Source organism: Dromiciops gliroides, chromosome 1, assembly GCF_019393635.1.
Source record: "Dromiciops gliroides isolate mDroGli1 chromosome 1, mDroGli1.pri, whole genome shotgun sequence".
NCBI classification, from domain to species: Eukaryota; Metazoa; Chordata; class Mammalia; order Microbiotheria; family Microbiotheriidae; genus Dromiciops; species Dromiciops gliroides.
Window position 1 is genome coordinate 35,610,030 of NC_057861.1, and position 25,139 is coordinate 35,635,168.

At 41.0% G+C, this 25,139-nt stretch overlaps 1 protein-coding gene across 3 annotated transcripts in view; it reads left to right on the forward strand.

The window, feature by feature from the left end:
- TMEM132B (transmembrane protein 132B) overlaps window positions 1-24,047 on the forward strand; it is a 691,327-nt gene extending 667,280 nt beyond the window's left edge. For 2 of the 3 annotated variants that reach the window (XM_043976443.1, XM_043976444.1), the window contains exons 7-9: window positions 11,099-11,372; window positions 15,210-15,401; window positions 17,749-24,047. In XM_043976443.1, the coding sequence (XP_043832378.1) occupies window positions 11,099-11,372; window positions 15,210-15,401; window positions 17,749-18,906 (1,624 nt within the window). In that variant the 3' untranslated portion in view covers window positions 18,907-24,047. The remainder of the gene's footprint in view (window positions 1-11,098; window positions 11,373-15,209; window positions 15,402-17,748) is intronic. The other variant, XM_043976445.1, reaches the window with a different exon arrangement.
- Window positions 24,048-25,139: the final 1,092 nt, after the last annotated feature.

The following is a 25,139-nucleotide window of genomic DNA, read 5'->3' on the forward strand; positions in this document are numbered from 1 at the left end:
AAGAGTGCTATAAACTAAGACATTCGAAAAAGACTGATACAGGATGTGACATCTGATTTAGGCTAGTTGGTATAATGGTAGCTTGGTGGCATGTGGATAGAGCTCCTGCCCTGGAGACAGGAGGAGCTGAGTTCAAATGTGGCCTCAGACACTTAGTAGCTGTGTGACCCTGGGTAAGTTGTTTGACCCTGCTTGCCTCAGTTTATTCATCTGTCAAATGAGCTAGAGAAGAAAATGGGAAACCATTCCAGCATCTTTGCCAAGAAAAGTCCAAAGGGGGACTGACACAACTGAAATGACTCAACAAGAATGACATCTGATCTATGCTTTAAGTGAAATTAGGGATTGTAAGAGGGTAGGGAAGTGAGGAAGGAGGGCATTCAAATTTGGAATACTGTTTGTTAAAAGTAAATATTATACTCTCTCTACCATTACAAGGAGGTTTGAACTGGAGTTTAAATAACTAGCTTAAGTAACTCACCTACAGCTACATGCTCGGAGTAAGCCCCTAAAGAAGGATCTGAACCCAGGTCTTGCTGTCTCCCAATCCAGCACTTTATCCAAATTTCCCAAAGAATAGTGGGATAGATTGGGGAAATAATAAGTAATTATATTGATTGAATCATGAGACAGGGATTGGTGCAAGGTGCAGTGGAAAGAGTCAGAGGTCCTGGGGTCAAGTGCTGATTCTAATTCTACCTGGATGACTTTAGGGAAGGCCCTTCTCTTCTGCAAAATGAGATGGTTTTAATGGCCCCTTCCCCTTCTAGATGTGTTATCCATCCTTCATGGGAAGGGGACTAAGTATGGAACTAGATGATGTCAGGTTTTGAGTGCTCACAGGATCAAAGATTTCCATTCCTTACCTTCTCATCCCCTCTGTCTAATCTGCTTCCATTTTGCCTTTATAATATCTCTTGTCTATTCCCCCATCTCTCCTCTAACAAGGCCCCCACCCCAGTTCAGGCCCTCATCACCTCATGCTTGGACTATTAAAATAGCTGCTGCTGAGTCTGTTGCTTCTAGTCTCTCCCCACCCCGGTCCATCCTACACCTAGAAGTTAAATTGATCTTAAAATACAGATTTGACCACAGTGCCCTCCTACTCATTAAACTTGCTCCCTATTACCTCCAGGATCAAATGTGGGGTCTTCTGTTTGGCTTTTAATACCTTTTATAAGCCACCCACCCCAACTTTCTAGTCTTCTTACCCCTTACTCCCCACTCTATCTGATCCAGTGACGCTGGGCTCCTTTCCCTTCTTGCATGAGATATTCCACCTCCCATCTGCATGCATTTTCTCTGGCCATGCCCCATGCCTGGGATTCCCTCCCCCCTCTGCTCTGCCTTCTGGATTCCCTGGATTGCTACTTTTCAGAGCTGATGAGCTCTGTCCTCCCTCCTACAAGAAACGTTGTAAAAGTCCTACCTTCTACAAGAAGCCTTTCCTGATCCCCTTTTAATGCTAGTGCCTTCCCTCCATGGTTTATTTCCAATTAATCCTGCCTACAGCCTGTTTGTACATTGCTCATTGCATGTTGTCTCCCCATTGGATTGGGGACTACTTGAGGGCAGGGAATGTCTTTTGCCTTTCTTTGTTTCTCTAGTGCTTAGCACAGTGCCTGGTGTATAGAACATGCTTAATAAATGCTTGTTCGTTTGACTTAGGAGATTCCTTTACCACTTTTATCCTTCCCTTGTTCCAGTCACTACTTTTATACTTGTTATACTTCTCTACTTGGCACATTCTCCTGGGAGAAGGAGAGCTTTTTGAGGGCAGTCTATAGTTTTTATCTGTATCATCCTAGAGACTAGAGCAATGCCTTAGGTATGTTTCTGAGACTTCACCAGTGTGGGGAACTCTGGAGTGCTGGCTGTGTGTGTGTGTGTGTGTGTGTGTGTGTGTGTGTGTGTGTGTGTGTGTGTAGAAGGAGACCTCTGTGAGAGATGTGGGGGCAGCCGATGTCCGGCCATCATAGTTTTTCATTGTCATAGGGGCTCTAGGTCTAAACAGATTGTGTTCAAATGTGGCCCCAGTAGAAGGAAGGGATCAAAATTGAGAAGCCACAGAGTTTTCTGTCAACCTGAGCTGGAAGTAGGTGGCTTCAGAATGAGAAATACCCATCTGGAAACTGAACTTTGGAAAGATCATTTTCTTTAATCTAAGATATATCTGGGAAGGTTTAATGAAGGTATAAAAGGAGAGGGGATTGCTTTCTTATAGAAATAATGAATTCATTTTTGCCATTTCCAAGAGGGTTGGAGACATTTTTTTTCTTTCCTCTGAAGGGACAAGAAATGCATAAAGTGTCTTCTCTGCCTCATCTCAAACCACTGTTGAAACCCAGAAAACCCAATTTTCACTCTCTCTATGCTATTGACCACCCAGGAATAACAAAATAATATAATTTTAGGGTTGGAAGTGTCTTCAGAGGCTGGGCAGCACAACCCATATGTTAAAAAAGAAACCTCAGATAATATGCCTGATGAGTCGTCATCTAGCCTTTATTAATACCCTCCAGTGCATGGGGACCCTACTTCTTCCCAAGGCTGCTCATTCTACTTATGGGCAGCTGTGATGCCCAAGTAGTTGTTCCCGATGATGAGCCTAACTCTGCCACTCTGCCCCTTCCTCCCTTTGCTTCTCATTCTGCCCACTGGGGTTGAACAGAATAATTCTAATCTCTTTTCTGTCTGACAGCTGTTCAAATGAATGGAGACCATTGTCATCTTCTCCCTGGAGTCTTCTCTGCTCTAAGCTAAATATCCCTGAATAGAGCATAGACTCAAAGCCATTCCACCATTCTGATTTCTTTCCCTTCTAAGCTCTCTACTTTTTCTTTAGAAATGTTGTACGCAGGGGCAGCTAGGTAGCACAGTGGATAAAAGCACCGGCCCTGGATTCAGGAGGACCTGAGTTCAAATCCAGCCTTAGACACTTGACACGTACTAGCTGTGTGACCCTGGGCAAGTCACTTAACTCCCATGCCCCTCACCCCCCCCAAAAAGGAATGTTGCACCCAGAAAAATGAAGTCTAACTAGGGCAGAGTGAAGTGGCATTATCACTTAGCTCTTGAAGTTATGGTCTTTTTAACCAAGGCCATGGTTGCTTGAGAATTTTTGGCTGATATCCACTGGGGACTCATATTGATATCATAGACCACTAAAACTCCTGGATCTTTTATTTTGTTTGTAAGATCATTAGGTACTTTTCATCAATGCTTCTCCCACCCTTTATACTCCTGAAATCATTTTCTTGAGCCCAAAGTAAATACATTTATTTTTATCTCAATTATACCATATCTTATTTATTTAAGCCCAGTTTTCTAACCTGCTGAGGTATTTTCTGGATCTCTGTTTGTTCATATAAAATGGGTTAGCTGTTAGTTTGTGAATGAATGAATGAGTTAAGTACTTATATAGACATATACAATTTGTTAAGTATGTAAATACAAAACGTGCTGAACACTGAGTAGAAATAGAAAAGTAAGACTGCTCTCAAAGGTTTACATTCTTATATGGGAACATCTTCAACTCATATAGAACGTCTCCATTGTCCTTGGGGTGCAAAGCAAAATAGATGATCATGCCAATTCTTTAGTAATTTTCATTGCTGATATCTTATCACTTCCTGGTGTTGAACCTACTTGGCTATGCCAAAAACTTTGGTGTCAAGACCTTTTTCTTCTCATTCTTCAGTGGCTGTGGTGGTGGCAGCACCAATAGTAATGATTGAGTCAGCCACAGATGGGATAAGTATACTCTCTATGTATTTATCTAAGTCATTGATTTAAAGATGCTAACCAGCAAAGGGTCAAGCATAGATCCTTGGGGCACTCTGCTAGAGACCTCCTGCCGAGGTGTCAAGAAACCCTTCATGTATTCTCACCTATTTCAGAATCTATCTAATGAAATTTTGGTCTAGCCTAGGTATCTCCATCTTTCTTCTTTCCCCATGAGAATATTGTGACATACCATATCAAACGTGTTGTTAAAATCTCTATAAACCATGTTTATATGTGGCTTACCCCTTGCCCCTCTCCAAATGCCTACGACTCTATTCCTTATCACTTTTGCTTCTTTCCTTCAGGTCACAGATAAAATCTCACCTTCTAAAAGAAGCCTTTCTTGGTTCCTCTTAATGTCAGTTCTCTCTGAGACCACTCCCAATTTGTCCTGTCTTTAGCTTGTTTATAGCTAATTTTTGCATGTTGTCTCTCCTCTTATACTTTGAGCTCCTTGGGAGCTGTTTTTTTGTCTTTCTTTGTATCTCCCAAACTTAGCACAGTGCCTTGTACCTTTTAGGGGTGTAAATAAAGTAAACTAAATCCAATTATAGAATGCTCAACTTGGAAAGGGATGATTTAGATCACATAATTAAATTCCCTTATTTTGCACATGGGGAAACTGATCCCCAGGGAAGTCACCCAAGTTCATACATATCTATTTAGCTGCACATATGGAATGGGGAAGAAATAGTTAAACAACATGGCATCAGAAAAAAGAGCTGATGGTGGTAGTGGACTGCAAATTACATAGGAATGCATAGTGAGGTGTGGTAGCCAAGGAAGTTAATACAACCTCAGGGTAAATTGGAGATGCATGGTGTCCTACTAAGTATACTGGACTCTGCTGTGATCAGACCACATTTGGAGATTTATGTTCAGTTCTGCTTGCCCCACTGGAGGAAGGACATTCATAAGATACAGTGTCCAGGAGAGGGTGAAGAGCATAGTTGAGTTCAGGTCATATGAGGATTAACGTAAGGAGTTGGGGATAGTTTACTTGAATGAATAGTCAGGTATGAAGAAAAGACATAGTTGGTGCCATAATAACTGCCTTCAGGTTTTTGAGGGATGGTCATGTGAAAGAGAAATTGGACTTATTCTCCTTGGCCCAAGAGGATCAAATCAGGAGTCATGGGTATGCCACATACTCTGTGATCCAATGACACTGGCTTCCTTGCTGTTCCTCACACAAGACACCCCATCTCCCAACTCCATGAATTTTCATTGGCTGTCCTCCATGCCTGGGACTCTTTGCTTCCTCATCTCTACCTCTTGGGTCCCCTGGATTCCTTTATCTTTATTTTATTTTATTATATTTTTTGCGAGGCAATGAGGGTTAAGTGACTTGCCCAGGGTCACACAGCTAGTAAGTGTCAAGTGTCTGAGGCTGGATTTGAACTCAGGTCCTCCTGAATCCAGGGCTGGTGCTTTATCCACTGTGTCACCTAGCTGACCCCCCTTTCCCCGCCTCCTTCCTTTAAATCTCAACTAAAATCCTACCTTCAACAACAGCTGCAAAAAAGCCTTTGGCAACTCTTAATTCTAGAGCCTTACTTCTGTTGATTATTTCCTATTTATCCCATACTTAGCTTATTTGTGCATAGTGTTGTCTTTCCCCACCCCACTTCAATAGATTGTGAGCTCCTTAAAGGCAGGGATTGTCTTTTTCCTTTCTCTCTATTTCCAGCCCTTGGCACAGAGCCTGGCATGTGGTAGGTGCTTAAAAATTGCTTGTGGATTTTAATTGCAAAGAGACAAATTCTACTTGGACCTCAGGGAAAATTTCTTAATGGTGAGAGCTAGGCAGAAGGGAAATGCACTTTGAAAGGGGATGGATCCCTTCTCCTACTACCTCCCATGGAAGTCTTCAAATAAAGACTGGAAGATGACCACTTAGCAGGTATGTTGTGATAGGGATTCTTGCTCAGGTCCATGGTGGTCTGTTTGACCTGTGAGATTCTTTGATTAGAATCTTAGAGGTCATACAGATGTCCAAGGTCTACAGACCTCTGAGTCTCCTGAGATGGAGAGGAGAGAAGGGAAGAAAAGTGGAATGGAGGGCATATGGGCTTTCTTTCAGATGCATGCCAGCCGTGTGATTTATAATAGTAATTGATTGGGGGAAAATGATCACTCTTGGATCCATGCTAAATTACATAACAGTACATCGGCTTACATAACAGAGTTTGTTTAATGCTTTGATGGTGTATGGATCTAAGAAATGCCTTTCCCAGCTTCTTGGTTGCTAACTTTGTCATAAAACAATTTAAAGCAATGCCATTCACTTTCATAATGATTCTCCCATAACTAGTGTTTCAAAGAATGTATAAAAGAGCAGAACATTATAAGCACTTCAAAAAAAAAAAAGAAAGAAAGAAAGAAAGAAGAAAATCTTGCTTGAATACCATCAAAATAAATGATTCTCTGCCCCTTCCCCACATTCACTTTAGAAATGCTTATCATCTCAAGAAATGAAGCATTTGAAGTTCATGAATTCCCCAGCATGGGGGCCTAATGAGGGAAACCAGGACCACCTGGTGTTTAAAACCTGATTTTCAGGACAGAATAAAAGCCAAATAAGTGGACGCTGGAGCCCGCCCTGCAGTGTAAACAGAAAATGAATTAGAAGATGGGAAGAAATTGTTTGGGCCAAATGAAATCTTCTCTCCACTCGTGGGAATGGTATTATTTTCAAAGGCCTCATTCTCTGCTAAAGGCTGATTCTGTTCCTATTAGAATTCTCTGACAGTGGCTTAGGAATGAGAAGGGACAAGAAAAGAATAAAGACAACTGGTCATCAGAAATCTGCCCCCTTGGAACTGGACAATGACCAGCCCCAGGAGGTGATCAGGGTAGGCTGGGAGTTGTTTGTGTAAGAATGATTTTGTTGGTATATTCAGGGTAGTTGGAAAGCAGGGGAAGGGCTTACCATCATTGGATTATGGGATACATGGTACCAGGGAGAATATCAATGTCTTTAAGCTATTCTGGGGTTTCATGGATTGCAGGGAAGTCCATCATTTTGTGCCATCTGAGCTCCTTCTGCCCACTCTAGGATCTCTTGAATTGGTTCCAACATAGCTTCCAGGATCAAGGATTTTCAGTTGGAAAGGAGCTTAATGGTCACCTAGTCAAATCCGCTCATTTAACAGATGGAGAAGCTGAGGATAGCAGGGCAAGTGACTTTCCTGATCTCACTGAGAGGACAGAATGAGGATTCCAACTTGGGTTCAAATCTAGTACTCTAACCATTGCACCTGAAATATTTATTAATTTATATCATTTTCAGCTTTCACTGAAGTTTTCTTTTCTCCTCCAGTGGTGGGCTCTGAGGAACTACCTAGCACAGTGTGTTCTCTGTCTCTGTTTCTCTCTGTTTCTGTCTCTCTCTTTCTGTGTGTGTGTGTGTGTATGTGTTTGTGTGTATGGTATGTATGTGTATGTGTATGGTGTTTTTGGCTAGATTTATGATTTTCTTGGGAAAGGGGAATGAATGGGAAATTTGTGTCAAGCAGACATATGTGAGAGCCATGACCTGAATAGGTCTTCCTGGATCTAAGGCTGGCTATTTTTCCATTTGAACACTCTGCTTCTTGTCTTTGACATGATAGGCACTTAATAAAATTTGTCAATGATGATGATTTGAATTGAATTGACATGAAGGAGAACATAGTTGATAGCTTGCTTACCCAGATGATATTAATCTTCTTAAGCCTTTCTCTCCCCTTATATGCTGGATAAAAATCTGTCTCCTGAATATTTCAAAATGTGAGCTTGCAAGGAAAACCACATTTTATCTACAAATATGTATGGGTGACATATTGGATTTATTCAACTTCAGCAACTAATATATGCTAGCTATATGACCCTGGACAAGTTACTTAACCACTCTGAGATATTTTTTCCTCATATCTAATATGGGAATAATAATAACACCACCTACCTCACAGGCTTGCTGTGGTTGGGGATCAGGGGTTCAAATGAGATAGCAGGTATAAAGTACCTTGGGCCCTTTAAAGCATTATGTAAATAAGATCAATTTATTATTATTTTTGTCATTATTATTGACAGAATTGTAGCTGGGATACTTATTTTTTTTTTTAGTGAGGCAATTGGGGTTAAGTGACTTGCCCAGGGTCACACAGCTAGTAAGTGTTAAATGTCTGAGGCCGGATTTGAACTCAGGTACTCCTGACTCCAGGGCCGGTGCTCTATCCACTGCGCCACCTAGCTGCCCCGCTGGGATACTTATTAATGAATTTTCTAAATATTCTTAGGATGATCAATTGTGATTCAGGATAATTCAATCAGAAAAGACTTAAAGAAAAAAGAATAACAGCAAAGAACTTGGTTAATAACAGGAGCTTACAAATATTCAATTAACTAATTAGATAATTAATTAACATGTTTTTCAGTTAATCCTTACAAGACTAGAAACTCTATTTTCTTGTACAATTTTCTCCCTTTTCTCTTTTTCACAATTACTATTGTTAACTGTTTCCCTCCATCCTATTCCTTTCACCATATTTACCCTATTATCTATCTTCTTTCACCCTATCTCTCTTCAAAAGAGATTTGCTTCTTACTGTTTCTTTCCCCAATCTGCCCTCCCTTCTTTTGCCCCTCCCTCTTTATCCCCTTCCCCTCCTATTTTCTGGGAGGGTTAGCTAGATTACTTCCCCCAATTGGGTGTGTGCTAATCCCTCCTTGAACCAATTTTGATGAGATTAAGGACTTTGAGCCTAATATGATGAGTGTAAAGTTCATTTACTGTCCTGCTCCTCCCCCATCTCTTCTTCCACTCCATAAGCTCTTTCCTGTTTTTTTCAAGTGGGATTTCACCCCATGCTATCTCTCTCCTTCCCCCTCCCCCTGGTCTGTTCCTCTCATCCCTCAATTTTACCCTAAAGATGTCATCATGGGGCAGCTAGGTGACACAGTGGACAAAGCATCCACCCTGGACCCAGGAAGACCCCAGCTCCAATCCAGCCTCAGACATAAGACACTCACCCACTGCATGACCCCAGGCATGTCACCTAGATCCAACTTTTTATGGTTCTCTAGGGTCTTGTATTTAAAAGTCAGTTCAGTTGTATTTAAAAGTCTATTCAGTTCAGGTCTTTTCATCACAAATGCCTGAAAGTCCTCCTTTTCATTATAGTTCCATTTTTCCCCTGAAAAATTATAATTTGCTGGGTAGGTGATTTTTGGCTGTAGTACCAGTTCCTTTGCCCTATAGAATATCATATCCTGTGCCCTCTGCTCCTTTAATGTAGGTGCTGCTAGATCTTGTTTCATCCTTACTGTAGCTTCACGGTATTTTAATTCCTTTTTTTCTAGCTGCTAGAAAAAAATTATCTCCTTTACCTGAGAGCTCTGGAATTTGGCTATAATATTCCTGGAGGTTTTGCTTTTGGGATCTTTTTCAAGCGGTGGTCTGTGGATTCTTTCAATGTCTATTTTACCTTCTCCTTCTGGAATATCAGGGCAATTTTCCCTGACAATTTCTTGGAAGATGCTGTCTAAAATCTTAAGTTGGTCATAGTTTTCAGATAGTCCAGTGATTTTCAAATTACCTCTCCTGGATCTATTGTCCAGGTCAGCTGTTTTTCCAAGGAGATATTTCATATTGCCCTTTATTTATTTTTTTTTATTCATTTGTATTTGCTTTATTGTGTCTTGGTTTCTCACTAGCTTCCATTTGTTCAATCCTAATTATTAGGCAATTATTTTCTTCTGAGAGATTTTGTATCTCCTTTTCCATTTGGCTTTTCAAGCTGTTGACTTTTTTCTCATGTTTTCCTGCATTACCCTCATTTCTCATTCCATTTTTCCCTCTATCATTCTAAGTTTATCTTCAAAGTCCTTTTTGCATGCCTCTATGGTCTGAGACAAATTTCTATTTTTCTTGGAAGCTTTGGATATAGGGGCCTTGAAGTTGCCATCCTCCTCTGAGGGTGCACCTCGATCTTCCTTGTCACTAAAGAAACTTTCTATCATCCTCAAGTTTCTCTGTCTGCTCATCTTTCCTTTATTTTACTTGAATTTTAGCTCCTTAAAGTAGGGCACTATTTCCAGGCTGCACTGTCCCAAACTTCAGGGGGTCCCAGGTGGTATGATTTAAGGAGGGTTCTTCACTTGTCTAGCCTGTTCTCTGGTCTGTAGATAACCCCAGGAAAACTTGCTAATCAACCAGACAGCAAAACTTTGTGTGCTGTGGTTATCAGCTTTGATGAGCCTATGCCCTTCCCCCACCTGGGCCACTGCTACTCAAGCCTACCTCCTGGTTCCCAGCAGGGGTGAAAAACCCAAGTTCCACCTCAGAACCAGCAGAGACTCCTGTCATCTCCCTGCTGCCAAGGGCTCAGCCCTCTCACCAGACCATGAGCTTAGTTCCAGATAACACTGGCGCTTCAGCTGATTCAGAGGCTCTGGGGGTCTCTTTCTCTGGCAAGGCCTTCCTGGGACTGGATCTGTATCAACATGACCGTGAGATTGGGTTCCACTCCTATCTTGGCACAGCAGCTTCCTCCTTCCGACCTTCCAAGCCATCCTTGGTTGGAAAATGATCTCAGCTCATTCTTCTGTGGATTTTGCTGCTCCAGGAATTGTTCTATGGGATTATGTGGAGGTTCTTTGGAGTGATCATGCCGTGAGTTCAAGAGTTCACTCAAGCAATTTCTTTTCAAGAGAGGTTGTCTTTTCTCTCTGCTATGAGACACTCAAATCTTTCTATTTTCTTTAAAAGAAGAAAATTATCAACACATTGTGTTTTGACACGACACAACCTAATGAACACCTAAACTCTATGAAAAGATATTTCCAGTTCATCCATTGTTAACAAAAAGGAGGGAGGTATTCTTTCACTTTAACAGCCATGGTACCAACATTGTCCATGGTAATTGACTAATTGACTACAGGGTTTTTGCTTCTCAATGATAATTTTATTTATATCATTTTATTATTGTAGTTGTATATATTGTCCTGTTGTTCCCACTTTCCTTTCTCTGCATCAATTCATACAAGTATTCTAGTTTTCTATGTATTCTTCATGTTCCTCATTCCCTGAAGGAGTGTAATATTCTATTACATTCATATGACCACAGTTGGCTCAGCCATTCCCCAATGACTGGGCATATATTGTGTTTCTAGCTTTTTATTAATATAAAGAATGCTGTTATTGAGTATTTCTGTATCTAGAGGTCTTTTTATGCTGCCAATAACTTAAACTCACTTTCTACTATTCTTTCTATAGGATCATGCTCATGTGGCTGCTTAACTCATGTTTTCCCATGATGCTAATTTCCAGGCCTACTCGAGACAGTGATGATGATGAGGATGATGAAAAGAAAGGACGAGGCTGTACCCTTCAGTACCAGCATGCCATGGTGCGTGTGCTGACGCAGTTTGTGGCTGAGTCATTGGATTTAGGAGGCCAGCTGACCTATATGTTGGGCTCTGATTGGCAGTTTGACATCACCGATCTAGTGACAGATTTCATGAAGGTGGAAGAACCAAGAATTGCCACATTACAAGATGGCAGAACACTGGTTGGTCGTGAACAGGGAATAACAACAGTGCAGGTATAAGAAACAAACAAATGCATGCACATACATAGGCATAGATTGATGAGTTAAGTGATCCAAATTTATGAATTTAAATGATTTGAATATCTTCGAGATTCATTGTTATTTAAGTAGCATGAGACAAGGTTGAAAGTAGCAGTGGAAAGAAAAAAATCTCTTGAAATTCTTATCCATGAAATCATGACTAAAATGGACAATGAATGGAATCTTGCACCAAACCCACCCCCTTTCCCCCCCACCAATAATAATAGCTGGTATTTATATAGGTCTTACTCGGTGCCAGGTACTGTGCTGAGTGCTTTGAAATTATTATATCAATTAATCCTCACAAGAACTTTGGGAGGTAGATTTATCTTCATTTTACAGATGAGGAAACTGAGGCAAACAAGGCTAAGTGACTTGCCCAGGGTCACACAGCTAGTCAGTGTCTGAGACTGAGTTTGAACTCAGGTTTTCCTGATTCCAGACTTGGTTCTCTATCCATTGAGCCACCTAGCACATAGTACATGCTTAGTAAATGTTTTTCTACTTGCCATGTCCATTTGATTATGTCCAGCAGTGGGGATATCTGCCTACTATCCACCACATTCTTGTGCTACCTTTTTTCTCTGCTTATTATTATTGACTGAAAATCACGAACTTCATGAAGCTTGCTATCCTTTTCCAAGTTATACTTATTCAGAAATCAAGTACAAGTTGGCCAGCTATGTGTGGGTGTGAACAGTGCAAGGTATCTTTAAATCAAGAAGGAAAAACCCATTCATTTGAGCTAAAACAAATTCCTTATATTCAGTACTGTGAGTGAGAATGCCATTTGAGTAATTGTGAAAGGGCCTGAACTTTAAAAATGACTCCCATCATTGCCACTTATGACACTATGTTTTGCTGAAAGTGGTGCTCTCAGAATTGCTTGATCTGGTATAGTGGTTTCCTGCTTGGTGTGTCATACATAGTGGTCAACTAGAGGCTCACTGAGATAGAAAGACTTTAGAGCACAGAATCAGAGAAGCACAGAATTTCTACATTGGAAGGGGTCTCGGAGCCTATCTTGTCCAACTTGTATTTGAAAAATAGCCCCCCAGTGATAGAACTGACAAGTGATTATCCAATCCAGCCTTTTCTTGAAGATATTTAGTGAGGGATCCTTCCTTAGATTGCTTATTACCCTCTTAGTTAACTCTTCTTTCTTTTTCTTTCATTCTTTTTTTTTTTTTAGTGAGGCAATTGGGGTTAAGTGACTTGCCCAGGGTGACACAGCTAGTAAGTGTTAAGTGTCTGAGGCCAGATTTGAACTCAGGTACTCCTGACTCCAGGGCTGGTGCTCTATCCACTGCGCCACCTAGCTGCCCCTCAATTAACTCTTAATTGTGAAGAGAACTGTGAGAAGTATTTGGAGGTGGGGTATAGCAAGTGATCAATGAATATTTATTAACTGGGTGACCTGACAGGAAACCTGAATTTTCTTTTTTTTGACAATTTCCAGCCTTTGTGACTCATCTTGCTCCCTGGAACTAAAGTGGGGTAAATCCAATTGGCTTTCAAAAACTTCAAGATAGCTATCATGGCGTCCCCTGAATTTTCTCCAAATTAAACATTCTCAGTTTCTTCATTTGATCTTCATATGTCATGGTCTCAAGGACATTCACCTTTCTCTGGACACCATTAGGTTTACTCTAAAAATCTTGTGCCCCCAGGGTGTTCCAAGAAGCATATGCAATTACTTTTCCTACTTTTTATAGCCTACTTCTTTTCCAGAACGTTGACTAGCAATTTACTTATGATTGTGCCACTGGGTGAGCAAGAGGGACATTTATTGAGAAAATAGTTTCTTTAAAGTCCCAGTTCCAAGATCAGTATTATGATTGGTAGAGATAAGAATAGGGACTAGAACTGTGCTTTGATATGAGGAAACTCTCAATTGAAAAAACTCCTACTGAACTAGAGTGATACCTTCCTTAGAATGTATTGTTTTGGGACAGCTAGGTGGTGCAGTGGATAAAGCACTGATATAATAATTTCAAAGCACTCAGCACTTCCTAGCTGTGTGACCCTGGGCAAGTCATGTAACCCTCATTACTGCACCAAAAACAAAACAAAACAATATTGTCTCAGAGCAAGGGTCTTTACTTTTTTGTATCAAAGGAATCTTTTGGCAGTCTGGGGAAGCCTATGAGACCCTTCTCAGAATTATATTTTAAGTAATTGAAGGAAATGATAACTTTCAGTTAGGTGTTAGCAAAAATAAAGATGCAGCGGGCAGCTAGGTGGCACAGTGGCTAAAGTACTGGCCCTGATTCAGAAGGATCTGAGTTCAAATCTAGCCTCAGACACTTGACACTTACTAGCTGGTCTGACCCTGGGCAAGTAACTTAACCCTCATTGCCTCAAAAAACCAAAACCAAACAAACAAACAAAAACATAAAGATGCAATTATTGGTCCAAGTTCATGGACCCTCTGAAATCTATCAGTGATCCCTAGGTTAGGAATCCCTGCTTTAGCAAATTACCCAGAATGCTGAGAGAGGCTATGTTCTAGCCTACAATTATGCAATTACTTTGCCTCAGAGTTGAGACTTGAACCTAGGTCTTTCTGGCTTTGAAGGTGGCTCTTTCTACATTGTGTCATGCTGCCTTTGTATTATTTTCATCATCACCATGATTATTTATTACATGTTATTACTGTTATTATTATCTTCATTATTACAGCTTAGAGAGATAAGCCTGTAAGACTAAAGGTTGAAAGAAAAAGTGCTGAATTTCATTGGGAGAGGGAATTTCTTCATCTGAGAGTTCTCTTTGCAGAGAAATCCTGAGTCCAATCCCTACCCTTATGCTATTAATGCTGCTACTGTTATTATTTATGAGCTATAGATACTTGTCATCCATTTAAATCCAACTGTTATTATAGAAGGGAGCTCTGTGCTTGCTGTTACAGAGATCAAAGGAAGGAAATGGCTTGTACTGATATCTTTAGGGTGCTGTCGTCTTCTATTGGCGAAAGTAATTGAACAATTAGGAAAAGCTTTTACAGATTATTTTGGCAAGTGCGTTCATTTAGCCGCAAATTGGGAGAACATTTTGGTGGAAACATCAATTATGGGGTTTAAAATGATTGTGACAAAGTTATGATTGAAAAGAAAAAGAAAACATCAGTGATTATTGAGGTCTATTTTTCTCTCTTTGAAAGGCAGCATTGAGACAGTGGATAAGAGGGTCAGTCTTGGAGCTGGATTTACAAGAACTGGATTCAAATCCTGCCTCAGACACACACTAGTTCTGTGATCCTGGGGGAAATGTTTAACCTTTCAGTGGCCACAGCCTAGTCTTTAAAACTACAGGTTACGGGGCAGCTAGGTGACGCAGTGGATAGAGCACCGGCCCCTGGATTCAGGAAGACCTGAGTTCAAATTTGGCCTCAGACACTTAACAAGTACTAGCTGTGTGACTCTGGACAAGTCACTTAACCCCAATTGCCTCACTAAAAACAAAACAAAACAAAACAACAACAACAACAAAAAAAACTATAGGTTACAGAATGAGTTGCCAATCTGGGTCAGTGGAAATTTCTATTCCTGAGGTTCTCATGCCAGTGAAATTAGTGGTCCAGAACCACCCCGCCTTTTCCTAAAAAACACAACTCTATAGAATTTGCCTTTGTTTTTTAACTGTCTGCATGGAGAAGAACTCATTTCTACAATAATTTATAAAGTCCCTAGCATGTGCCAGGATCTGTGCTCCGTGCTGGGAAAGCAAAGACAAAGACAAAGACAAAGACAAAGACAAAGACAAAGACAAAGACAAAGAAATACATGTTTTGGTGCTTATTTTTTTCAGGTCCTCTCGCCTCTCTCTGATTCCATCTTGGCTGAGAAGACAGTCATAGTACTAGATGACAGGGTCACCATCACAGACCTAGGGGTCCAACTCGTGGCTGGCTTGTCACTTTCCTTGCAAGCCAGCAAAGGAAACAAAAGAGCCATTGTCTCAACATCATCTGCTCATGATATTCTTCGTGCCCCACAACAGGTAGGATTTCCTTCCCCAGGAATGCTTGGGGCCATGGTAAATTCAAGATGGCATTCTGGAAAATCATGAAATCCCATTGGAGATCTCCCATAGATAGTCCTGGGAGAGGAGGCTGTTTTCCAGTGGAAAGAACACTGGGAGACTTATGTGACATCAGAGGATGTAGGTTCAAATCCTGACTCTGTAACTGACTCCTTATATGATCTTGGGAAAGTCACTTAGCTCTGTTTGGTCTCAGTTTCCTTATCTACAAAATGAGGATATTGGATGAGTTGGCTTTTGAGGTTTATTTCCTAGCTTTAAATCTGCGATCTTAAAATCCTAAATCACTTTAATCACTCTAGGCTTTAGTGTCTTCCTCTGCAAAATGAAAGGACTAGTTGACCTTTAAAGACCTTTCCAGTTCTAAATCCATGATCCTAGAATCCTAAATCTCCTTAATTCTCCTAGGCCTCACTACCTTTATCCACAAAATGAAGGAGTTGGACTCACTGGACTCCATAGTCCCTTCCAGCTTTGATTCCATGGGGCTAGTTCCAGAATCAGAAATTACATCAGAGAGGCCAAAGACTCCACCCCATACGTACCCATGAAACCCTTCTACAACACTCCTGATAAGGGCTCATCCAGCCTTTGAGGGAGGGGCGCCATCTTTCCCTCCAAGCATCCAGCTCCTTACACTTGGGCAGAGCACTGCTCCCTGTACCTTAGAGAAACCTTCTTCTGTAAATTTACATATTTACCCCTAGTCCAAATGCAGTCAGCCTGACTACCTGTTTATCTTCTCCACTGAAAGTCTCCAGCTACAAGATGACAGAAAGATTACATTTCTCTACTTTTGCCAAAGCAGTGGGCTTTTTTTTTCCTCTTTCAGTTTTTTATTCTTTCAGATTTCCTTTCAGGTCCTTTTGCAAGCATGGCTCATGTGTGCCAATTTGCTGTTGGTTTACACTATAATTATCTCAGGTCTAAAACACTCCTCTCATTTTCAGACTTTAAAACAGAAATACTTTGAAAAGGGAACCGTGAAAGAATCTTGGCTTTCAAGTACCTTAAACTCATAATGCATCCTTTTCTAAGTACCTCAAGTGAGCACCTACATTCCTTTTCCGACACTGACTTCCTAATAAAGTCTGTTTAAAGTGGTATTTTCTAGAGGCGTGGGCTGATTAGTTGCACCTGGAAATGATTCTGATGCTTTGCCTGATATTTCAAAATGGGCTTTGCAAAGGTCAGAGCTAAATTCACTTGTATGTCATGCTATAAATTAATGTAATTTTTTAAAAAAGTATCCATTAAACAAAATTACTGGGTCTTTACACCCATGGAAATATGCTTTTATTACTAACATTAGTTCAATACAATGCCAAAAAAAATTTAAAAAATGTCCTGAACCAGTAACAACCCAACAACCTCTAAAACTTACACCAAATACAACAAATTTATATTGTGATTATTTTTCTAATCTTGTAAATTAAAAAAATTCAGATGCTTTACCAGCAATCATTAGTTCTTGAATTATATTCAGTGATGGCTTGGTGATAACTTGGACTTTTATGATTCCAAGTATTTGGCAGTAATGTCACTTCATTAGACAAAATTATGCTGTCCACTCAGCCAAGTCTTCAATCCAAGTGGTCCATTAATCAATCAATTGATCAATCAATAAGTATTTAATAAGTGTGCCATCTTACATGCAGGTGATAGGGGATAGAAAGACAGAAATCAATCAATTAACATGCACACATCAAGCTTCTCATGTGCTGGGTACCCCACAAAAGAATGGGGATACACATACTATGAAGAAAGAAATAGTCTTCGTCCCTGAAAAGCTTATACAATATCAGGGGGGATACCATGTCCACACATAAGTATAAACAGTATAAATGCAAGATAATTTGAGGGAGAGTATGTACATTGTGCAAGCATGCTAGAGGCGATATGGCATAATGGAAAGAGGGTAAGGAATTTAATTTTACAAGTATTTATTAAGTGTTTACTCTGTGCCAGGAACTGTGTTCTCTGTTAAGAATAGAAAGGCAAAAGTGATAACAGTTCCTGCCTTCAGGAAGCTTATATTCTAGAGGTTTCAAGTCTTACCTCTGATGTATATGATCTGTGTGATCTTGGGCTTTCTACTTAATCTCTAAGTGTCCCTCTAAGACAATAAGCTGCATACACGTTTCCAATCTACGTTGCTAGAGATGATTCTCATACCTGGAGTTTCCTATGCCAATGAAATCATAGATTGGGTCCAAAATGACTAAGTACATGAATGTATGAGTCATTTCCTCTTACTCTGATTATAATGCCATACTCTTGTCCTTTTTCTTTTCCTTTTCCTTAGGAAGCAATAGTCAGTTCTTGGCTTTTGTTCAGCGATGGTGCGGTGACTCCTTTAGATATTTATGATCCTAAGGATTTCGCTGTTGCCGTCACATCACTGGATGAGATGGTGGTGTCTGCCCAGCCAAGCCTTCAGTCCAAGTGGCCTGTTGTGGTTGCTGAGGGGGAAGGGCAAGGACCCTTGATCAAGTTAGAAATGATGATCAGTGAACCTTGTCAGAAGACCAAGAGAAAGAGTGTCCTTGCAGTTGGGAAAGGAAGTGTCAGGGTCAAATTTGGACAAAAAGAGGATGACAACCAAGGAAGTACCAATGATATTGAAGGCATCAGTCGGGAATATAAAGAACACCTCAGCAATTCCATAGAGAGGGAAGGAGACCAAGAGAGGGCCATACAGGAATGGTCCAAACATGGAGCTTCTGCTGGCCATGGAGAGAATGGCAATAAAACTACAACCCCACAGTCATCTCTGGAGAGAAGGGGGAACAAGTACCTTGAGAATGGCCAACTCCAGAATAATCCAGATGCCTTCACAAGTTTCCCTACCCAAGTGGAGTTACCAGAGCCAAATAATCCCAATGATCTCTCACTGACCTCTAGGGGGTTAACAGACTTAGAGATCGGCATGTATGCCCTCCTCTGTGTCTTCTGCCTGGCCATTTTAGTCTTCTTAATCAACTGTGTGGCATTCGCTTGGAAGTATAGGCACAAAAGGTTTTCAGTGAGTGAACAAGGAAACATCCCCCACTCTCATGACTGGGTTTGGCTCGGAAATGAAGTAGAACTCTTGGAGAACCCCGTGGACATCTCCCTTCCATCAGAGGAGTGCACCACCATGCTGGACCGTGGGATGCAGTTCGAGGAGAGCAACTTCCTTCTAAATGGCAGCTCTCAGACAGCACTGCACAGCCAACTCCTTAGACCTTCTGATTATGTCTATGAAAAAGAAATAAAAAGCGAACCTCTCAATCCTGGCCCCAAAAGGAAACGAGTCAAGTTCACTTCATATACCACTATTCTTCCAGAGGATGGAGGCCCATACACCAACTCTATCCTCTATGACAGTGACGATAACATCAAGTGGGTTTGCCCAGATATGAGTCTTGGGGACTCCCAAGAGTTTAGAGACTATATGGAAAGACTGCAAGACCACATGTAAACTACTTTATTATGTTTGTATTCACCTTTATGCCTTCTGTTTTGGAATGGTGGAGCAGGAAGTCCTGTCAGCAATAGGGGAGGATGAAGCTGAGCTCAAGATGTGGAGGTCTGGATGGACCACTTCCCACTCGGGTAGCAGAGCTAAAATGGTTTCATTCAAAGCCAGGGCGTGCCCCTCTCAAAAACCATGTGGTGGATGCTGCAACGGTTTGGGGGGAAGGGGTCTAAGACAGCCATTTTTTGATACTGCCTGGTACTAGCACAGCGCTAATACAAATAAACTTCCGACCCATGGGACACAGCGAAAGATTCATGACATCTCATGATGGACAGTCGTTTGGAATTAGAGAGGACCTGGGGGTTGATTTTTTTTCTATTCCTAGTCCTTTGTAAAGCACAGTGGACATTTCCTTGCCCTTGGCCTGAGAATAGACATCTTTGAAAGATAATTGAATGTAGCCATTTCATTTTATTTGTGATGAGCCGTGCTCATGGTTTTTTATATACATTTATACCGACCCCCTTGTTCACGTGGCCTCTGGATTTCTTTTAGACAATGGAAGAGAAGAAATCTCAAACTTTCCTTTTGGGGATCTTTTTGATTTGTATAAAAATATTTAGTTTGTTGTCTTTGCCATGCTGTTTAGACGTGTCCATTTGGATGCCTGATTTCTCTCCACATTGGCATCTTTTTAGCTTTTAGGGATGGTCCCTAAGAATCGCATCTTCATCTTCTCCTTTTCTTCTTCCACACTGGAATCCTTGGTAGCAGGCTGGCGGGGTGGGGAGGATGTCCTTTGGCATCTTTCGATCTCCAGCTTGAAAAGTTTGGAGAGAGGGGGATATTAATGGGGCATTAGTCACTTTATTTTTATCCTGGGCAACTGGAAAATTAATGGGAAACTCTGGGGCCCCTTTTCATAGAGGGAAAAATGTCTCAATTAAAACAGCTGTATTTATATAAGCACGCTGTGGTCAACACATTTTATTATCCAAATGGAGATTTAAAATTAGAACTAACATATGCAGAAAGAAAAATGCCTAGGAAATAGCAGATTAAACTCTCTGTGTTCCTCCTCCCCACCCCAGACTATTATTATTATTATTAAAATGATATTCCAATTTAGCAATATGTAGAAATCCATCTATACAGTGATTTGGAAACAATATCCATTATCATAATTCTGGAAGAGACAAAACCTTTGTGGGATGTGCACTGAAGGAGAAAAGGGATGGATATTGTCCCAAAAAATCATCAGAGAGAAATGACTGTTCCCCAGTTGATGGAACAGTTTAATGGAAAAAAAAACCCACAACTAACGAATACAAGGGCTGGGAATAGAAAGTGGCAAAAGAAAAAGGAGACAGCAGGTCATCTTTGTATAACTTTTAAACAGAAAAAATATATTATTGGAAGAACAGAACAGTTGATCTTCAGTGAAATGGAAATTTATTTGACAGCAGACAAAAACAGTCAAAGTCTGCTGGCACAGGTCAGAAATTGGGCCAGAGTGATCTCTTGGTGGGCTCTATTGACATAAGGTGAACAGCAGAGAGCTGGGCGCCTCATCTAGTCCACTTGCCTCTTTCTAGGTAGGCTGATGGCTGATTGAATCACCCAAGAAAGACCTATGATTCATAGTCTTATTTTTATAGATTTCCAGGGACAGAGACTCCACCAAGCTCTCCCCACCCCAAAGTATCTTCCAAGGTTTAATCATGTCTGCTGTCAAGAAGGTCTTCCTTAATTTCGTGCTTCCAGCATTATGGGATTTGGTTATACATTGTACTAGGTAGCAGGTGGAACACAGAAGACCACCCCACTGAAGCCATCTCTCTGTGGCTGTTGCATTTGTGGTCAGGGTCAGAGGTTTGGTCAAATTTCAAAGTCCCTTCCTTTTGACCAAAGGATGAAATTTTGTGACCCCAAGAAGCATTTTCTATGAAAAGAATTCTCAATGAGAAAGAAATAAACCAAGTGTGTAGAGGATGGGTTGGGATGGGGGACTCTTGAATTAGCCAATGGATGCCTATGTACTTATTTGAACTAGAATCTAAGGTATTTCCTGAGCCTATGATCCCTGCCCAATCAAGGTTGTCAGTTACAGTGGGCAGACATCATGGTAAAGTGGAAAGATTGCTGTATTTGGAGTCAGAGGGTTCAAATCCTGGCCCTGCTATGTACTATCTATATGATCTGGGGCAAGTAATTTACCTGCTCTTGGCCTTAGAGTCTTCATCTGTAAAAAGAAGGGCATGGATCAGCTGATTGCTCAATTTCCTCCTAGTTTTAATTCTATGGTGGGCCTAGGAGATTCTTAGACAATTTTAAAATAGATTCTTCCAATGAGAACAGGGACATTTTCTTTTCTTCTATGTTGAGTCTCTTTGCTTGCCCTAAATACAAAGAAGGTAAATTAATGAAACTGAGGGGGCTAAACTAATTCAGGAGTGAGCCAGGCCATCTATTTCCTGCTGATAACAACAGGATTTGGACAAATAAATTAATTTAAAAATTAATTAAATTAAAAGGGAGCTCAATTTTGCACTGAGAATTGTAGTTAAAGCAGTTTGCAAATTAAGAGCTTTTCCTAAGGGTGGGTGGGGCAATGGGAAGACAAGCACAAAGGCCTTTAGAATTCTGCAGCTAGAATAGGAGACTGCCAGAGGTTGGCCTCTGTAACAGACTATTATTGGTCATTGTGAGAAACCTGAGTCCATTAGAATAGACTACTCTACCACCCCAAAGTCAGATGGAATCTGTGGGCTCCCACTGGCTAACATATCTTTTCATTCCCTTAGTTTGATTTGATTTGATTTAAAACAAATCTCCCTATCTTGCCGAGGCTGGGTGTGCAAGGATGAGTCATAGGCTTGGTCCACTCTGAGCACAACAGAATCTTTAGCCTCCTCTGTTTCTGACCTGTGCTGGTTCATCCCACCTTAGGCAAGCTAGTGACCCACTGCTCTTGGAGCCTCACAGTAATAATGCTGAGCTTATCAATAATGTTGAAGCAGCTAAGTCCATTGCAACTCGGCATTCCCAGGCCCAAGAAGCTTCTCAGACTGATTCTTAGCATCCCAGGTAGCTGGGATGACAGGTGTGTGCCATCGCACCCCACGCAAGATATCATTTAAGCAAGAAAGCAAGAGAATGTCCAGTTGTCTGTGGATGGGCAGTTGTTTTTGAATACTGTGTACCTTTAAATAAACTGGTATCAGTTTATATATCAGTTATATACAAAGTACGACTGTGGTTTGATCTGCCATCCTTGCTGATTTCTAAAGACAACAGGAGAAAAAATCCTGATCTATTTATGGCCTCCTTAATTTAGATAATTGTAGAGGGAGAAAAAAAACAACAACAACAAGAAACTGTGGACTGAATGATAAATGCTTTTATGAGTTGAAATATCCCAGGGAAGGTAGAACTATATAGACCTGGCTGGAGAAAGTCCTTAGATCAGAAACAATTGGAAATAATGGCTGCTTCTTTCTTTTGATAATAAAAGCTTAAATTTGCCCTCATGTAACTTATATTTCACTCCACAAGTCACTGAGCTCCTAAATTCATAGAATCTCAGAGTTTGAGGAGGGAGTGTAAACAAACAAAAAAAAAATAACTCACTGAATCCCCAAATCACAAAATCTCAGATTTGGAAGAGATCTCAGCAGCCACATCTAGACCAACCCAGCCTGGAAAGGAATCCCTACTAAAGCATACCCTAAAGTATTCATCCCTCTTCCATTTGAAGACACCTCCAGTGGAGAGATTGGAAGGGCCACCATCTCATGAGGCTGCCCATTCCCATTTGGGATGGTTCTCATTGTTAGGAAGTTTTTCCTGACCCCAACTGTAAAGTTGCTGCTTCATAACTTTCCCACATTGCTCCTGGTTCTGCCTTCTTGACCCAAGCAGAACAGATTCTAATCCTCTTCCATATGAGAGCCCTTCCCATATTTGGAAACAGCTATCATGACCCTCCCTCACCCCAGTCTTCTTTTCTTCCAATCTCTTAAACTTCTTCTCATCCTCAGTCCCTTCAAATATTCCTTATTTGATATGAACTCAACGTTCTTCAATGTCCTGGTTGGCGTCCTCTGGACACTCTCCAGCTATGAAGGTCCTTCTTAAATTATGGGACTGTTGAGCCCAGAGGTCAACCCAATCCTTCAGATGAGATTGGATCATATCAGAGATCAGAGGGACTATGCCCTCCTTTTTCTTTGTCATGCTTCTTTTAATAGATCTTCAAGACACACTGACCTTTTTGGCCACCAATAAACTAACTGCAGAGTCCATAGACCATAGGTTTAGAACTAGAAGGACCTTAGAAATCATTTCAACCAAACCCCTTATTTTAACAGATGAAGAAACTGAGACTCAGAGAGATCAAGTGATTGTCCAAGATCACGAAGGCAATAAATAAGTAGGAGAGACTGTATTAGAACCTACAGCATCTGATCTTAATTTCCATGCTCTTCCCACTACACCATGGTGCCTCCTTATGATCTAACCCATCCTTCCACAAGAATCTCATGTACTCCATTGTATTTTTAATTTGACAAATCAATTAGACACCTAATATGTGCCAGACATTGTCCTGGATACTATGGATATAAACTCCAAATTAAACAGTCCTTCCCTTCAGGAACTTCCATTCTTCAGCATCACCAACAAGTGCCCATCCTGTGTGGAAAAATCGACTATTCAATTTTTACAAAGCATTTATTTAGTACCTGTTGTCTACAAGGCACTGTGCTAGGTTGTGGGCATACAAAGACAAGAATGCAGCAATCCATTCTCAAGAGGAGTTTAGGTTCCACTTACATTTTATAGTTTTTTATCTATACAATTAGGAGGATGAACCAGATGGTCACTGTAGTCCCTTCCCACTCTTGATCTATGATCCTGTCAGTCTTCTTGACTTCCCAAGATAGTCTGTCAATCAATCATTCAATTAAGAAGCATTTGTTTAGCACCTATTATGTGATAAGAACGGAGCTAGGTGCTAGGTATGTTGTTGTTGTTGTTGTTGAGTTGTTTCAATTGTGTCCGACTCTTTGTGACCCCATTTGGGGTTTTCTTGGCAAAGATACTGGATTAATTTGTCCTTTTCTTCTCCAGCTCATTTTACACATGAGGAAACTGAGGCACACAGGGTGAAGTGACTTTTCTAGGGTCACACAGCTAGTAAGGGTCTGAGGCTGGATTTGAACTCAGGAATATGAGTCTTCCTGACTTCAGACCCAGTTCTCTATCTATTGTGCCACCTAGCTGCCTAGGTACACAAACACACACAAAAAATGAAGCAGTCCCTCCTCTTGTAGGAATTTATCATTCCAAAGGCTCATCACACTTTTGGATACCTCTAATTGTCCATAGACCTGCCTCTCTGAAACTTCCACCCCTCACTTCCAGGGCCATACATAATAAAAAGACACACCCTATAACAAATGTGGACACTGAAATGAGAAGCAAGAGGAAGTGAACTCCTGGCTCTTCTAGGGAGAGGACAGTCATCTCATTAGACTATAAGCAACTAGAGGTCAGGCACTAGTTTTGTCTTTGTACTCCCAGGGCTCAGCACAGTGCCTTCTGCGGAATGATTAACAAATGCTGCCCTATGATTAGTTGATCTTAGTGGTCAAAAGCTACAAACTAAAAAACAGTCTTTGGTGTGATATATTCCCCCTAGAGACTAGGTTTCGCTATCACCCCCAGGCAGGAACTACAGCTACTCATGGCCACTAAGAGGGTGATCCCACTGCTAATCTCTGATTTGGACCTGGGTGGTTTTGTCTCTTCTTAGGTACCCTGGTGCCCCCTCTCCTTCCTGGGGTTTACCACATTGGTGTTGGACCTAGTGTGGAAGCCTGAGAACTCCTGAACTTAAGCAATCCACCACCTTCAACTGCCCTAGGTCAGGGCCCTTAGGGTCTATTGGCATTTAACACCATACCCGGCTTGGCATGATTTTCCAACAATGAGAGATGGGAGGGGAGGGTGGCAAGCAAATTGTCAAAACTAGAAGCCTGAAATTCCTACAAACTTAGGGATTTGAGGGTAAATTGATCACTTCATTAGATAGCACGGTGAGAGGACGCTAAATCACTCCCCCTTTTCCTTTTTTTTTTTTTAGTTTTAGGGCATACATGGCATCTCTTCCACTTGTGTGTAGAATCAGAAAAAGGTAAACTGTGTTTGTAAGGATTTTTTTTTGCATATTG